The sequence below is a fragment of the Dendroctonus ponderosae genome, unplaced genomic scaffold (assembly GCF_020466585.1).
Source record: "Dendroctonus ponderosae isolate FM_Combo_2020 unplaced genomic scaffold, Dpon_F_20191213v2 Dpon_F_20191213_1, whole genome shotgun sequence".
NCBI lineage: Eukaryota > Metazoa > Arthropoda > Insecta > Coleoptera > Curculionidae > Dendroctonus > Dendroctonus ponderosae.
Window position 1 is genome coordinate 59,867,138 of NW_026017110.1, and position 18,066 is coordinate 59,885,203.

General features: G+C 35.1%; 1 protein-coding gene across 2 annotated transcripts in view; it reads left to right on the forward strand.

The window, feature by feature from the left end:
- Positions 1-17,723, forward strand: part of LOC109532902 (transcription factor Ken) — a 35,849-nt gene extending 18,126 nt beyond the window's left edge. For both annotated transcript variants that reach the window (XM_019898038.2, XM_019898039.2), the window contains 3 exons: positions 13,155-13,495; positions 13,679-14,017; positions 14,909-17,723. In XM_019898038.2, coding sequence (XP_019753597.1) covers positions 13,155-13,495; positions 13,679-14,017; positions 14,909-15,931 — 1,703 coding nt within the window. In that variant the 3' untranslated portion in view covers positions 15,932-17,723. The remainder of the gene's footprint in view (positions 1-13,154; positions 13,496-13,678; positions 14,018-14,908) is intronic.
- The last annotated feature ends 343 nt before the right edge of the window (positions 17,724-18,066 follow it).

An 18,066-nucleotide genomic window follows, 5' to 3' on the forward strand; every position in this document is an offset into this window, starting at 1 on the left:
TTCAGCCTATTCAGCGCACTGCCACACATTCCTGATTTTATTTTTTTACCAGGCCTACAATTTCTACTTCAATCGCTCCTTTGGGACGCCAACGTCCAAATTAACAATTTAGTGGTTCGCGTTCATTCATTCTGTAAAATAGATATAGATACTCTAATATTTTTTGTTTAAATTCAGCTAAATTTTGAAACAATTTCTGCAACTTCCAGTGGAACTTTTTTAATAGCTGAGCGTTTTCTTCGCCCTGTATATATTAAAATACTTGTTTTCACTCATACTGGAAGCTATTCCACATTGCCTATTTCAACGTCATTCAGCCTATTCAGCGCACTGCCACACATTCCTGATTTTATTTTTTTCGCCAGGCCTACAATTTCTACTTCAATCGCTCCTATGGGACGCCAACGTCCAAATTAACAATTTAGTGTTTCGCGTCCATTCATTCTAGAAAATAGATGTAGGTACTCTAATATTTTCCTTAAAATACAGCTAAATTTTGAAACAATTTCTGCTACTTCTAGTGGAACTTTTTTATGGCGGAGCGTTTTCTTCGTCCTGTATATATACAAATAGTTGTTTTCACTGATACTGGAAGCTATTCAATATTGACTATTCCAACGTCGTTCAGCCTATTCAGCGCAATGCCACACATTTCTGATTTTATTTTTTCAACCTGGCCGATAATTTCTACTTCAGTGGCTTATATAGAACGAAAACGTCCAAATTAATGATGAATTGTTACACCTACTGTAATATTTTCCCAAAAATACAGCAAAATTTTGGAACAATTCCTGTCACTTTCAGTTTTACTCTTAATAGCCAAATTCCTTATGTTTAAGGAGCGTTTTCTTCGTTCTGGATATTTAAAAAAATGCTTGTTTTCACTCATGCTGGAACTTATTCAACGTCGTTCAGTCTATTCAGACCAATGCCAAACATTCCTAATTTTATTTTTTCAACCAGCCCGATAATTCCTACTTCAATGTCTTTTACATGGAACGAAAGTGTGCACGTTAACGCTTTAGTGTTTAAGTACTAAACACCGGATGTGTTAAAGCATTATGCTGCTCTCCTGATCCAAATGACTTTCCTACCAAACAAATTTTGACTCCCAGTTTTAATAATTTTTTTTGTTCAACTTCTGATCGTTAAAGACCTCGCGTTTTTCTCCGCTATGGATATGTGAAAACATTTTTTTCTTCCTTCACTCTGCCTATTTCGGTTTCACTACTAGAAGCCGGATAATAAATAGTCAAACTACTTCCACTTTGTTAAAATGGATAGCATTTCACGGTCATTGCTTAACGCAGCAAATCACCTCTGAAGACGCAAGCCACTGGTGCTTGCGAAACGTCAAGAACAAATTTACTATCACTCCTTTTTCTAGGCGGAGTGACTTTATTCACGCTTGAAAAGCAACAAAATTTTGGAAAAAAATCAATATTTAAACATCTATTGATTCGTTAATCGCCAAAATAATTATTAAATATTTGCCTGAAGAAATCGACTTCTGGATATATAGAAATGTGTGTTTTCCCGTACATCACTTGCCCCAATCCACAATTTTTATTGCTTTTATAATGGCTCCTGTTTATGGCGAAATTAATCAGTGCCTGCTAAAATGACACTTTTGTGCTTGTGTGTTTCACTACTGGCAGAAGAAGCAATTTAATGGTCGAACTTGTGCATTTAAACCACGATTGTTTGATTGTGATGAATTTTTCACACCGATACATTTTTCAAAAAAATATATCAAACAGCCAAAAAATCAAACCATTCGTCAATTTTCTTCATTTTTGATTACCTAACTTCCGATCTATAAAGAGCGATTTTTTCATTCTGGATATACTTGTCTTTTTTTACTGGTGCTAGTGTTAGATTCTGTTCAAAGTTTCACTTAGGTACTACATTCCCCCAAAAAATAATCACAAAACCTAATTTTAAATATCTGTAAACAATGCAAATAATGCGCTCCAACTAGTCAAATTAATTTGACTAGTTTGTTTCTGTTTAACAGAGTTATAATCTAAATAAACGGTCGTGTATAGGTAATGTGAAAAAATTATATTGCAATTTTTAGCCTTGTTCTAAGAATTTAAGGCGAATTTATTCAGGAATAAACACATGCAGTGTAACCCAATAATGATATAAATACATCTGGTTTAGTGTTGATTTGTTTATTTACAAAACCGTCGAAATTGTACGTTTCCTGTCCATTATAAAATTTTGCAGACACAAAACATCCAGAAGTGTTTTTATCTAACACAGAGCGTGGCACGCTTTAATTAGTTTCAGTTCTTAAGTGAGTGGCTTGGAAGACAGTGTGAGAAACTGTCGAGTTTCTCAATGGGATTTAATCAATATATTGATAAATTCACTCTTGAATTCTATTTTTACATCCAAAATAGCAACATCAGTTCAAACTTTATAACCATTTAAACGACGGCACCTTTGGCGTGTTATTTCAAGGTTTTATAAGTGTCTACATTTCACGGCAATTGTCTGGAAATTTAAAGTAGTCGAAAAATTTACTAAGTGAAGAGGCAAAAATGGCACCACACGGTAGACAATTTTGGAAGGAAACAAATTACTTTCTCTAAGTATCTTTAATAAATTCGGCAAAACTAATATCCAATTGAGCCCATTGGCCTCGTGCCCCGAGACTTGAATTTTTCAAAACTTAATGGATTTTTGCAAACAATTTCGGAGTTTAAAATTTAGCAGCATTCAGGCATTAAGTACTTGAAGTAATTTTGCATTTAATGCCACTTGTATTTGTTTTAAAATTAAAATATTTGTATAAAAGTAAGTAAACCGTCTGTAAACCGCCTGTTTAATTACAGTTAACTAAATTTTCGCCAACCACCAATTAATTTATTCTGGTTCACCCAATTTAAATATTTGATAAACATTAATATGTATGAGAAAACTGGTGAAATTTCACTTGAGTGCAAGATCAGTCAAACTATAAATATGCTTAAAACCACATGAAGATATCTACATCCAGAGCAAATCGAATAACTCATTCGGAAATTTAACAGACACTAAATGCCGTTCATTAAGAAACAAGTCGAAATAATTATAATTATAAATTTAGGCCACTTCCAGAGCGAATTGATGTGTGCTCCGTTTGAAAATATTCATAATACTCGAGCTATACAGTGGTCAAATAATCATGGAGCCTTAACTAAAATTAGCCTTGGGTAATTGATGTTTATCACATTTTATTAACAAGTAACAATGTAAGAATTGCTCTGGATTAGTAGATTTAAAAAGAACAACAGTATTGATGTAATTGAATGTTGAAAATGCTCAATCCATTTTTTCTTCAACAGTTTAATATCAGTTTTAATTAGCCTTTGGCAGGAGGGAAATCCTTGTTTTGATCGTTCTATTTTACGTATGATTTTAGCATGGTACGTTAATAATAGCAGCATTTTTACAATTTGAAATAATTAACTGTTATTAATAGATCATTAGATGTTAATTCGTTTGCAGTTGTAATAAATTTAATAAATGCATGTGAATGTGTAGCGAAATGTCCCTAACCGGAATGCTATTTATACCAGAAGTATTTAATGCACATAACAATAGATGACTGAATGATGAAAGCGCTCTTTAAATGTTAATAATTCAAGTGAATCTGTGGTCCATGGTAGAAGATCAATCTGATTTCGCACAAACCGCAGACATGTTTTGCTAAAAACTCCAATTAAAGCGTACCAAAACTAGTTGAAACAAAGCTTGGAAGAAGTCAGCGATAATTACTAAACCCATAAAATTACAAAATTACGCAAGACATTGCAAATAACATTCACCATTCTAAAAACGACCTCTCAAAAATAAAACACTTTTACTTTTCCCAAATCATGCAACTCGGATCTGTTCTGACGATTGACAGAGTTAATGTATGCGATTCCAAGTAACTGATAAAGCCTATGAAATAATGAAATTTAAAAACTCCCTGTGTAGAACTAATCTATATGGTCCCTTAAAGTAGTAAAATCTTCCTTGGGTCTTCAGTTCTGAGAGCCTCAGGATTGTTTGAAAAGTTACGGCCCATAAAGTCACTCAGACGGTTAACAAAACATCCCTTTGCGATAATAATGATTAACAACCTCTAGAGTCTAAAGAAATTTATTGGGTTTTTCATGGGTTTCCGGCGCACTATCGGCATTGGCTACCTGAAGGGATGGCACCACCCTAAAAGGATCCACCCATTATGGTTCCTCCGTATATCCCCGCCCTAAAGATGCAAAGATAAATAGAGAAGGCCTAGAACGATACAAATTGAACTTTAAAGAATACATTGCTTCAGGCCGAAGAAAATAAAAGGCTTTGGCGTTAGTTTTCAAGTATGAAAATGTATTCGACAGTTGAAGAAAGTACCGCAAATATTTACCAATTTTAAGGCCGACGTGATAGTTGCAAATAACCATTCCCAGAACCTTGTGAATTAGAATGGCAACATTATCACATGCATCACATATAATTAGCGGTTACACACTAACAGAGTACATCATGGATGATAAATAAGTACAATTTTTTTGTTGAAAATCTGCGTTGTTTAAGGCCTTTGTTAAGAAACTTTTAAAGGTCGATGGAATTTTTTACGTTTTCCGAACTCCTGGTATAAAAACAAATGACATAATTCCAGCTGGCTGCCGTGCAAGAATTGCCTTCTCAATAAGTAAAAGTAAAAGTAGGCGAGTTGTGTGCTATACATACATACATAATATTAAGCGTAACACATATGTAATATTTGCAGTTTTGTAACGGCCTACGTGGGAGATTACAGAAGGAAGCCCGAGTTTATTCTCGCTTTTCTTATTTTATTACTGCCTGATAAGGCCAAAGCGATCCTTATGCGCAATAAAATTATTCGGCTGCAACTTGACCATGCAACATTTTTAATTTTAATGCAGGCTCAATATTTTCACTGACTAAGGAATTCTTCGCTTCACAACGTTTTCCAACTCAGGCAAGGTTTATTTAATAATTCTCTCTTATCTACAAGCACCTCGTTCCTTTCTACAGTTTCTTCCCAATAAGGCCGGTATGTTTAGTCGATCTTTTACGATGCGCCGGCTTCCCGACGGCGCTGGAGGCAATTTGGGCTGCACACTCGATTGGTTGGCTATCTGACGCACGCGCATTTTAATGTTGCTGGGCGATGCGGTGGGAATTTGTAGGAGACGGGTTGAGGCATCTCCGAGCGATCGCCAAAGCTATTTTGTGTGCGGAAGTTCTCAAATGTTCGTGTTTTTATACTATTTTTGTTTTAAATATCTAGATAACAATCTCGATCTATTGTACAGTGTTAATCGGGATAATTCAGACTTGGAATTAGATTTGAACATACCACAAAGGCACGTAAAGAAAACATCATTAAGCGTGATATGCAATTCACATAGTCATTGTATTATTTTCAGGTATATTCGAGATGAAAAAACCTTAGAGAAATTCACTGAAGTCGATTTCAGAAAACGCTTTCGTTTTTCAATGAAAATTGTGCAAAATGTTTTGTTGGCATTAATCAATCACCAGGAACAAATCACAAATCGCGGCCTTCCTGTTCTTTTGAAAATAGATATTTTTAAGGAATTTTATTGGTGAAAAAAATTTTGGTGAAAAAAATTCTAGCTTCTATGTATGATGTGTTGTTGAAATAATAATAATAATAAACAAAGTTATTACTGCTTTACATTTTTTTAATGTTTGAAAAAGAGGTTTCGGAATCAATTGCTTGATTTGCTCAGTGTGAATAAGGGCTAATATGTCTTTTCGCAAAAAAAATGTTATTTTGCTATTTATTTGTGCAATATCTTATTCTTCGAAGCAATTAGTTGCAGTGGAAAGCCTTTGACGGCGTTCCAGCACCGACTTTTAAAACGACTTCACGAGCTAACTATCCGCCAAAACAATATCCGGCAAAGTTCCGAAGATCGACTAAACATACCGGCCTAAGAATCTTCTGCCCGATTACGTCATCGAAATGCGGTTGACTGAAAATACTAAATGACTATAGATTTCATGACTTATATAATATATATTATAAAGCAAAGGATTTCTATTAAATTTTTTACCTCCGATCTCCTAGAAAGCTAAAAGGAGAATTTTGGACGCAAAATGGTCTTTCATTGAAACAACATGCGCAATTTAATTCTTAAGTGATGTTTCCTGAAAAACCTTTCACAATTATTTAGGTGGAAATCTGAAAAGCTCCATATTGAAAGCACAAAGTCAGAAAAAATAAATATATATAAATAAATAAGAAAATGAATGTGAATATGTAAATGCTTAATGAAAATAGACATGCAGTCTAAACAGCTAGGCAAAAAGTCGCCAACAATTACTATTATTGGAATTTTCATTTGCACGAAAATTGCATAATCCGTATAGTTTTTTACTCGGATTCAATTATAAAATTGCATGTTTCCATTGGACTCCTATTCCGACCTTGGCGGTGCTTAAACAAATTTGTTTTACAATACTCACATGCAAAAACTAATTGCATGCCAAATTAGGAAAATCGGTTTTTTTTGTTCAATCCTTTATTATTCTCATAGTCCGTATTATCTGCCAATTAAAATGTTTTGCCTTCACCGGGAAAGTGTATAATTAAACCGCTTACTTTCGATGTTTTGTGCCTTAAAATTAGTCAACGCGATGATTATGTAACAAATTAACTGGAACCTTATATTTAATTATGCCCATTCAGGCAGTCGACTTATCTCATTTTTTCATAATAGACAGGTTTATGTGCGTGATGATCAACCATTCACGGGACCAAGAAAAGCACTGTCAATTCACATCCGGCCTTAACAGCTACCCCAAGTGACCTCCATCCATTTCGCACCGAATCCTTTCCAACAGGTGACACTTTTTTCGGTATGCCGAATTTAAAAGCCACGTGTTTGTCCATGCTAATCTGCCCTTATACCTGATTTAAAAGCGAATGTCGACAGAAAGTGAAGGTTGTTTATGGAACTCATTAGGGACTTTCTAAACGTTGTGAAAGAGAAAGGTCGCCGGAGTGATACCGTGATAGGGTGTTCTATTATTTGACCGTGGGATACCTAACAAATGTCTCCATCTCCGTCTACAAGCATAGGTTTTTTCTGTATACTAAGAATACCATATTAGTCAACTGAATACGCATTATCTGGTTGCGGCAGCCTAAATGTCCCAACAGTGAAAGGATTGATGGCTTTTTTTGGAAAAAATGCTTTTTCCATCTGTAAGTATTTCCTTTTCTTTTATTGAGTTAAGGTGGAGTGGGGTAAGTGCATAAACGGGCTCTTATTAAACTAATATGACAGAAATTGCGATATCTATTATCTAGTAATGTACTCAAAGTTGATACCATCCTATCCACGTAGATGTCGTCCAATTAATGAGGGGTTCGTTGTCTGGATTCGGATTAAATAATAAATGTGTTCAAAAACATCAATTGTTTGTTTTACTCCAAAACTAAACAAAATATTTGAATGCGGTAAAAGCATTTTAAAGTAAACATATCAATAGTTATGCTCTTGCCTCGTATCATATGCTATAAGGTTTCAAATCGGTGTTAATAGCCAGTTGTGCACTTGCCCCATTTTCGGGGAAAGTGCATAGTTGTTGGATTTTTTGCAGTTTTATTAAAAATGTAAATTAAATAAGTGAAATTGGCGTTTTGTCAATGCTAATTGAAGCGTATTAACTCAAATATTCGTTGATTTAAATATAGGTTAAAGTAATAATATAAAACAAATTAAAGATATATGAGTGAAAGCCAAACTGACTAAAAACTGGGGTGCACTTACCCCACTCCACCTTAGTTGTTTTCTGTTCAGCAAAAATTAATTTGAATCACTGTTTTCCATACATTCCTATTGCAAATTTTTAAGTTTTAACGAACACCTAACAAAAACTGAAACGCTTTCGCGTCTATTGCTCGAAACTGGTGAATTTTTCGGGCATTTAGGCCGTCGTGCAAAACAATTTCTTACTGACGTTTCGCAAGCATGAGTGGCTCGGATCTTCAGAGGTGATTGCTGCATCGAGCCAACAAAAATTAGCACAAAATTAACATTACACAGCCAAATTTATCCTAACTTTGCAACTGGATAAATTCCCATTGCTTCAAGCTGTTCGGTTTCGGTTTGTGGCGTTATTTAGCACCATTTGTATTCCGTTAGCCCATGTGGTGCTAAAAATTAAGCACCCCAGACAAATTTTCTATAGGGTGGCATATGACAAACTGAAAAATTGCGAAAAGTTTGGCATGTTCCTAGTTGGACAAAACGGAGTTTTTTTAGATCCCACCACCCAAGTTTAAAGATAAACCAAATCGCTCGAAACGGTTTCTTAATTTTTCGGCAATCTCTTCTATTTACAGAGTGGCCTCAAAAAATCAACTTTCTGGTCTTCCAGCGATAACTTTTCTGCCTTTAGTTCGATTTTAATGATCCAAGGCTCTTGTTGAAGCTAAAACTTCATAGAGAATTAAGGAAATTCGATATACAAGATTTCATAAAAAATGCCCCCGAAATCTGTGATTCTCGAAGATTTTAAACTAAGTGAAGTTCACTTTCAGATATTTCGTTTATTCATGCAATCTCTCGTTTTACCTTCAACATGAGCCTTAAATTTTGCTAATCGGTTCAAAAGAAAAAATATCATTGCAATTCCAAAAAGTGGATTTTTTAAAGACTACTTTGTAAATCAACAAGATAAGCGAAAAATTCCAAAACTTTCGAGATACGAGCTCTCAAGTAAAGTAACGACACGAACGAAAAGGAAAAAGTAAAATCTTAATGCTTGTGTGCTTGTGTTGGAATACAAAAAGACTTCCACAAATTGTGCATTGTTTCAGTTGCCACCCAGTAGAAACTATCTGTACCAATTTTTTTCAAAAACACCTACTAACCGAAAAATAACTGCACCAAATAACGCTTCAAACAGCGATCAGAATTTTCCAGTTCCAAAATGAGTCGAAATTTGTCCGTGTAACGTTTACTTTGTTTTCCCTTTTTTGATCTTAAAACCCGAAAAACTTCCCAGTTTTAAACAATGGCCACAAAAGCCTAACTTTTGCAGATGTATATTGAAACTGGTAAGTTTTTCGGGCTTCGGCAGTCGTGCGAAATAATTTCTTCCTGATGTTTGGCAAGCGCAAGTGGCGAGCATCTTCAGAAGTGGTTGCTGGGCCAAACAAACCAGCTCTAAAGAATACGAAATCGTTCTCACAACGAAATAAAATCCTGAAAACTGACGGGTTTTTTTTAAGTAAAGTCGATTTTAATGAAATAATCAGCCGTATTCTTTGGTTGAAAAGTCAAGCTGACCGAGAAAAGAAATTAAACCTAATTGACAATAAATTAGAAAAAGCTTTAATAGTTGTTAGGACTGCCAGTTTAATACACAATTTGTTTCTCGATAAGTTTTTAATTTGGTGAGTGATTTTGTGGTTGCTTAACAGAAATGGTGTCATTGACATTAAACAAGCGAAACAGGTCATTAGAATCCATTAAAGATTATTAGTAATTTGTATGCAGTTTTTGTGATAATAATCATCTGGGCGCTCTGGGCAAATGAAGTTGAACTCCACGTTAAAATCGACAATATTTTATCAATTCCAAAGTCCAAATTTGTGGCAACTGCTCATGGAGAATGCATTTCAAGTCTTAAATGAAAAAACGAATTAGTTAATTGGCTACCAATTTATGCAACGTAATGTTTAATTGATTGAAATATTAATGTTATCTGTAAAAGTGTGACTTTCTCACACAATGGCTTCAATTAATAATTGATTGTTATATAATTGCCAACTGCAATCTCGTGGAGAACTGCGCCGCAACGAAAACGATCATTCCTTACGCATTACTGATTAAGAGCAATTGTTTGAAAACTTTTAAAAGCGATAATTCGTAACAAGAAACACTTTCAGCGTTTCCTTATCTAAAGTCTAAAAGGTCCAGTTAATGGAAACAAAAGGCAGTCAATCCTACAGTTACACCACACGATGGAGAATCATGTATCAAAGTCCACTTTCGCAGCGTGAAAAAATATATTTTGTTTTCATTCTACAGGAACATCATTTTTCATCAAATTTTATATAATCGTCTACTGGAACCGCTCAGATGATATGTTAATATTTAATTATAAAAAAAGTAATCTAATAACGTAAACATTATGAACCGACGCGTCCTGTATGCCGAATTGTTGAATGAACTCTAATGAAATTTCAGCCGCTTGATATCTAAGACATTCATGGGAATTAACTTAATTAGGAGTAATTAAATTATTTATCCAGGTGGCGACAGAAGTCTGTTGTAATAATGGGGCATTCTGCGTTTGATCGAGTGTCATATGAAATTTTAAATAAATATCCAAATACAGGAGTCCACAAAGCGGATAATTTTTCCTGAATTTTTAATTTGATTGATGATTTCACTTTCCAAGTCTTCCTAATCAAAGTCAGACATAAAACCGCTCACCATCAAAAGGCAAAACGGTTATTTAAATTAACTATATATTTATGGCACGTTCGTTATTTACTTGCGGCTTTTAGGACTTGAGCGCTTTAATTGGTAACATTTTGAGCAAAATATTTAATAATTCATAAGAACGTAAGAATAATTTTGTTTTTGGTGCATGGGATTTCCAATGAGAACATCAAACGCGCAAATGTACTATGGACTACCTATGTTCTGGTGCATATGTTTACGATAAAGTGTCTAAGAGATTGGAATATTAGAAAAAATGAGGCAGAAACCAATTAAAAATGTTTAAATTAATGTGGAGGGTTTGAAAATAGTTTATTAACTGATTACACAGGCATAAATGCGTGATTCTGTGAGTCCTTATCACCTGGGCTTAGCTTACAAATGAAACATTAAAAAGCGTATACTTTTACCCATCTAAAGTAGTTACTTTGAAGTTGCTATTAGGGATGTATAGCCGGAAGCCAACCGGAGTTCCGGTAGGTTGATCGAACGGTATCGCCGGAATACGGGCCGGATTTAAACCTCTTTGGGAATATTACAGTAGTTCTTTTTAGTACCTGGTTTGATATTCAGAGCATTGGAACTTTACTTGATAAACTTGAAAAAATTTGATAAAAACTGTTTTCCATCATCCAGTTATCTCTGATATAAAACACTGTTTTGCATACATGATTAAAATATCCTGATTATCGCGGTGTTATTGGGAAAATCGAGAATAAATAATTTTAAAATGGAGAAAATGTTTATTTATTCATCTCCATTTACACAAAATGACTTACTTATACAATATTATGATGTTATTCGACAGTTTTAAATGTTTGTGCAAAAATACTGAATTTTTAGCTGCCAAAACGCATTCGATTAATGAAGCTTGAAAGGACTTTTTGAACATTTCATCTCTACTTAGGTATTTTATACTAAATAGTGATTGAATGGAAAGTGTCCATAGAACGTGTTATCGAGTATTTCGTGTAAAACATAGGATTTAAAATAATCACAATAAATGCGAAATGTCGGATGATTTTTTAAAACCTGTACGAAAAATTGAAGTCTTTCTAGCCGGCGGCCTAAATAAAAAATCTATAGCAATTATAACTCTAAAGTGAATAATTTAGAATCTTTGCACAAGAAGTAGGAACATGTTTGCTAAAAACTGAGAAAAATTGATAAGAATCCCAGGGTTGGCTGATTTTTTAAAATCCACTGGACTTGAACATGCATGTCAAGAATATCTCTAACATGTGTGGAGCTAAACATAAAATCTGAACCTCCAACACATGGAAAGAATCAACTCGATATTTTGGCACAGTGAAGCGCAAGGTTTGGCCCATAATCTGACCGATTATGAAGAGAATCAGGCTGTTGGCTGATTTGTCAGAAGTCCTTAAAGTTGGACAAAAACTTTTTTTTTCGATCTGCGCTCTAAATGGACAATCGGTAGGTCTTAAAACTCTAAAGTGAATAATTTGAAATGTTTGCACAAAAGGCGGGGAGATGTACAGAAACTTAGAAAATTTTGTAAGAATCCGAAGGTGCTCAACAAAAAATCGAAATTTTGAAACCAGGGAAATAATTAACTTGAGATTTTGGCACAGTGAAGAGGACGGTTCTGGGCCATAAATCTGAGCGACTATGAAGAGAATCGGAAAGTTGGCTGATTTTTGAGAAACCGTTGGACTTGGACGTAAAATTGACTATTTTTTCTAGCTTACTGTAGAGTTCGCTCTTAAACTTTAGTATGAATGACTTAAAGGAGAATTTTTGATTTTTTCAAAAGCTACAACTTTGAATAGAGGGGCTATTTTGAAAAATTAAAAAAAAAATCAAATGCAAATGCATTTTAGTCAAGAATGTTTGTCTAAAAGGTATATAATTTTGCCTGCGTACATTATGCAAGAAACTATCGTTTACTAATTGCGATTGCTGTTAGTATCTGTTTAAATCCTATCTGTAGGTATCATGAAGCAGTTGCACAAAATTATATAGCTCGACGTAGCAATTAAATTTAAATTTGTCTACGAAATTTTTAATAATAGCTGTCTAAAGAAATACATTCATTTGGTGTTTCCACATGTTTCGCAGTCAGAAAGCAAAAAAAAACAAAGAGAATATTGACCCAGTTTTGTTGCACATTATCCTTCTACTTTTTCTGTACTGTTGTGTAAAATCTAATCTCTGTTTTTACTTTTATTTCGAAATCTCCAGCGAGATGCCAAACCTGAATTTAGTTCGCTTAGAAATCTGAATAGTCAGCTTGGTATTTTTGTGTTTGGATACGAGGGAGCCAACATTTATACTCAATTGACCAAGAGCAAATTTTTGTGGGAGCATTCGCGTATTATGCAAGCAGGAACATTTGAAAGTTTGTTCAGGAATGCATTATATTGCATTCGACTGCTGATAATTGTTTATTAATTATTAAATCTCTCACAAATAATTGTTTAAATTGTTTCACAAACATTTGTAGGTGACAGAAATCATTATATTCCGCGAATTTTTACAGCAGTATCCTAGACAAGTATTTCGATATTTTGAACGACCCAAACCCCCACATTCGAAGTCTCTTTACGAAACTTGCTAGAGTGAAATTCAGGTGCTTTCAACGTTACTGGAAGCAAATAAAGTGCAATAATTTTCACTAAATAATATCCTTATTCTTAGGTGGTCCTCTTCCAAAAACGAATTTCGCCATGTACTCAGAAGAACACGATTCTCACGGCCTACTAACCCTCCACTACGGCAAACACCATGCTACCATAGTCGATGAGATCAAAACTTGTTTCGCCTCAGAAAACTACGCCGATATGACGTTTATTTGCGACGACAAGAGCACTCTGAGCGCTCATAAACTCATTATGGCAACTGCCAGTCCGTTAGTGCGCAGGATTCTCGGCGAGAGTGTGCACGCGCACGGCCCAAGCGTAGTTTTGCTGCCTGGGATCAAAAGCTGTCATCTCAAACATCTGCTGGATTTCCTTTACAATGGGCAAGCCTGCATTAAGGTATTTATGACATTTTAACAACACAAATTGACTTTCATTCAAATTGCCAGCTAAAGTTTCTCATAGGTGGTTTCTGTCAAAGGTACATTTTAGACAATTGCAATGTTGTCAGTGTTGTCATACTGAGCATATGACATTTGACAAGGCCATTACTAACTCGGTATATTCCTTTGACATTTTCAGTCGAGTGAGCTGGAGAGCATTCAAGAATTATTCGAGCTGCTTCAAATTAAATCGGACGTATGGCAGTCTTCAAATTCTGAAGAGGCCAAAAGCCAGTCCGATGATGGCGGTAGCAGCTGGGAGCGCGATAACGAAACGTCCGACGCCGTTCAGATTAAACGTGAAACGGATGACGATGAAAAGGAGGAAGGCGAAATCAAAGACGATGAAGACGACCCTGCGGAGGACACATCTTCTCAGGATCAAAGCAATGGATCTCCGAACCCTGTGAATTTATCAATTAGTACTAAGAATGCCGAGAAAGATGATGGGGCAGGCGAACGGGAAAATAACTCAGAGGTAAAGTACTGAACAGTTGTTATTGTAATGGAAGTGTTAGGGCCACTTGATTTTCCTCCATTTTTTTGCACTGCTTAGTTTGGAAATTCGCAAATATTATACTATTAAGGGCATCGCTACAAATATACATCATGTTAAAGTTTTAGTAATAAACATACAGATGTATTAATAGACAGATATGGACCACACATTGCAACTGTGCCACTAATAATGCGCCGTCTTATTCACATATGCGCATTTAATTTTTAGTAAGGCCTGCCACTAATAAGGTTTGTGCACTCTACGCTCGGCACAATTTGATCCTTATTTAACTTGGGTTGATTCCGTGCCACCTTCGTGTATCCACGGTTCTCAAACATTCACTTAAAAAAATATGTATGTCCAAGATACAGTAAACAGTGACACATTTTATGTGTAAATTATTTGAAAAAACCTCTTGAAGTTTCTCAGAATACTTTTGAATCACCCTGTATACTTCATACGGTGACTACTGGTACAAAAAATTTAAAAACTGCATGCGAGTGTTATTATAAGTATAATAAAAACAAAAATTGTCATAATTTCCTAGTCAACTGTCGTCAATTGCAGCGCGAATTATTTGAATTTTAATTATGCTGACATTGATAAAGCGAAGTGAGCTGATAACAATTTGAACTAACACGCCACTAATAAAATAAAAGACTTCTATTTGATGAAAATAAACAGATTGAAGAAGATGAGAAACGATCTTTTGCCTGATCTTCTGCATTGGTAGGCATCAGGGTAATGAATATTTAGCAGCCAAAGAGTAAAGCACTAATACATTGTGTAGCAGGGCTTTACTAATTTATTATCCGATGTGGAATTGTTGTTTAAACCGAATTGGTTTGATGGGTGTTCTGTTTGTTTCAGAGAGGTGATCAGAAAAACTTAGATACGCTAAAGATAGGGCAAACATCTGTGAAGATCGCGCCGAAAGTGCATGAGTTTTCGCAGTTTCATCGGATGAAACGTAAGAGCTTAATGTACACAGAGCCGATAGACTTGAAGCATCAAGAAGATTATTCGCAAATCAAGCCGCCCATAGCCGACCCAAAGTTGATGTCGCTAGTGCCAAGTCCCGATAACTACGTGGTAACGCCTCATCGGAAAAGACGTCCTGGTTTCCATAACTCTCCAGCACAAAACCCGCCGTTTGTACCGTTTTCGCCATCCTACATAGAGGATGCAGGTCATCACACGAGTCATCGATATAAAAATCTTCCCCCCATATTAGCAGCTCATCATCCTTTGTCGTTATCGGCTCCTCCGTTTTTAGTTGATCGGACTCACACTCCTACTCCTGGAACACACCCTGATACTTCCTCGGCTCCTGAAAGTGTAGTGGTGAAATACAGACCGCCCAGTGCAGATCAGGGACTCGTGTCGGAAGCGTATCAGTCATTTGAGCATACTTGGGGTGCCTGGACTTTGTGCCAAACTGCAGTGAACCCATCGCAAAGTAACGACGAACCCCGTGAACCTCCTCCTGGATATTCCTCTAATCCTGGAGCTGAAGACAGTGCAGAGACTTCGCAACAAGCAACTGGAAGCAAACAGAGTTTGCCAGCCGTTCAAGTGCGCGAGTATAGGTGTGAGTACTGCGGTAAACAGTTCGGGATGTCCTGGAATTTGAAAACTCATTTGCGTGTTCACACTGGCGAAAAACCGTTTGCTTGCAGACTTTGTGTAGCTATGTTCAAGCAGAAAGCCCATTTACTAAAACACTTGTGCTCTGTGCATAGAAATGTTATTTCTTCGACCGATGGCAATGCTGGACGATTTAACTGCTGTTTTTGTACTTTGTCGTTCGACTCGTTGCCCGAACTTATCAGACATTTATCTGGACCCCACAATAATTTACTTTTGAGTAAAAACATGCACGAGCTTAAATAGTATTTACATTCCATTTCACTGGAGTCGTACAATGGTTGCCTAGAACGACTCCAATCCGAATTTGTGATATGCTGATTAGCTGATTTTAACTCGATCATTTTTGATGGGCAGGTTGAATTATCAAAGTCAGTTTTATTAGTAAATTGATTTTTCTAAGGGCACAACGCCTAATTAGCGAAATACATCTATTTCGTATATCTTGGAAATCAAGGAGTGCCTTATTATAAGCAAGCTATTCCATTCTTTGTTCATTTCTGTCCAAATTTGAACTTTTTAGGTAGTTAGTCGTCTATTTTTAACGACGTTGATCGCCCAGCTTATTTTGAACTTATGTATTGTATTCACGATCTAATAAAATAATTTATTCCAACGTCAATACGAAAGAACCTAAAAAACCAACATGTATTAACAACTATGCAACTGGTGAGTTTTTCGGACTTTCACACCATCGTAGAATATAACTTCGTCCTGACCCGAAAAGTAATCAACAGCCGCTAAATCCTAACTCTATTGCTACTAACAACTAAAATTGTCGGAAATCTTTCAGATAGCAAATTCTACAAACCTACAGGTAAATTGATTTTTGTCAGTAAGCTAGCTGGGTGCATTATTATTTAAAACTCATATTTAGTTGCCTTTTGTTAGAAAGGCGTGTCGGTTACGAAAAACCAAGTTGTCCAGTTCAACTGTTGACCACATTATTTTTTTTTATTGATTAGACGTAATTCCAACCGATGTGTTCAATTTGACTTTACGTACCTAAACTGCGCGTGGTGTGTATGACAAGTGATTTGAAATTTTCGGCTGGCCCGATTTTCGCAGGAAAAAAACATTTATATTGCAAAAAAATATTTCTATTATAATCCAATGTTATATACATCACAAGTAGATGATTTATTATACAGTAACTAAAATTGCTTCGGATTACGCGCTAGCATTATTTAACTTGAAAAATCCGAAATGTGGATATTTAGTTTGTTTTTATCAAAAATTCGTTTTTAAACCAACATTCCGTTAAATTTGTGGCGCAAGTTTTCGTTTTATTATCCTGGATATCCCCAAGAAAGCATTTTTAGTTGTTGTATGTAAAAATTTGTATATAACAAGCTTATAGTTTTTACTACAAAACTGGAATGTACGATCGTATATTTTTTTAATATACACACCAAAGAAGTAAATTGTAAGAATTACAATAAATCTATCTACTTAATTAACTTATACACCTCTCTATTCTTTCTAATGAGCTCTCGGCAGCATGAAACAGTTAAATAGAAACTTAAAAAAAATTAAAACACTGCATATACGTAATGTCCTGAACATCTACGTTACTATGCCTGTCTCAAAAACAATTCTACTTCTCCAATAAACAGAATGATAAACCATCACAAAAGTTAAGTTTTATATATAGAAAAGTATCAAATCGAGTGGTGTTACTTGGGTGTGTAGTTTTTAGCTGTGAGATGTTGGAATTATCTTTGTATAAAATCCAGTAAATCAAGTAAAAACGCGTTAAATTATTTTGATATCTACCTCTTTGTGTAAATTTAGGAATTCACCTTGTATTTTTAAATGTTAGCAAATTTAAAAGCTGAAACGGAGAAGAGTTATTTTGCGATTTTCGAATTAATGTAGCTTTACTGGAATTGAGCGCACATTTTGATAACTTTGCTATGTAAGGCAAGTTTTTGCCTAGAAAAGTGGTACAAATGTGGTAACTTAGTATTCTCTTTAGCTTTGTAAAGATAGCTTGTAAATACTTCAATTATAAGATAAATAAAGTTATAGTATTGCCCGTCATTTCATTAAAAATCCCTCACCTAATGCTCCTCTGGTTTTATTTCTACCTACATTCAATTCCAAAATACCTTGCGTTTCACTTTGCAATATTTCCAAATTTACTTCAGGTTTTTCTGCTAATTTCAATTCAAAAAATTATAAATTTTAGCAAGGTTGAAAGAGGTTGTTTTTCTTAACTTAAGCGCATTCAAGCAGTCACAATTTACTTGTCAGGAATAAAAACTACTTACCTGCGTTTTTCAGCTTCCCAAACACAAAACACTGAATTTGCACACACATTGTGAATGTCAAACCCCAAAGTGAAGACAAACTCCATGATTCATACAGTAACAATATAA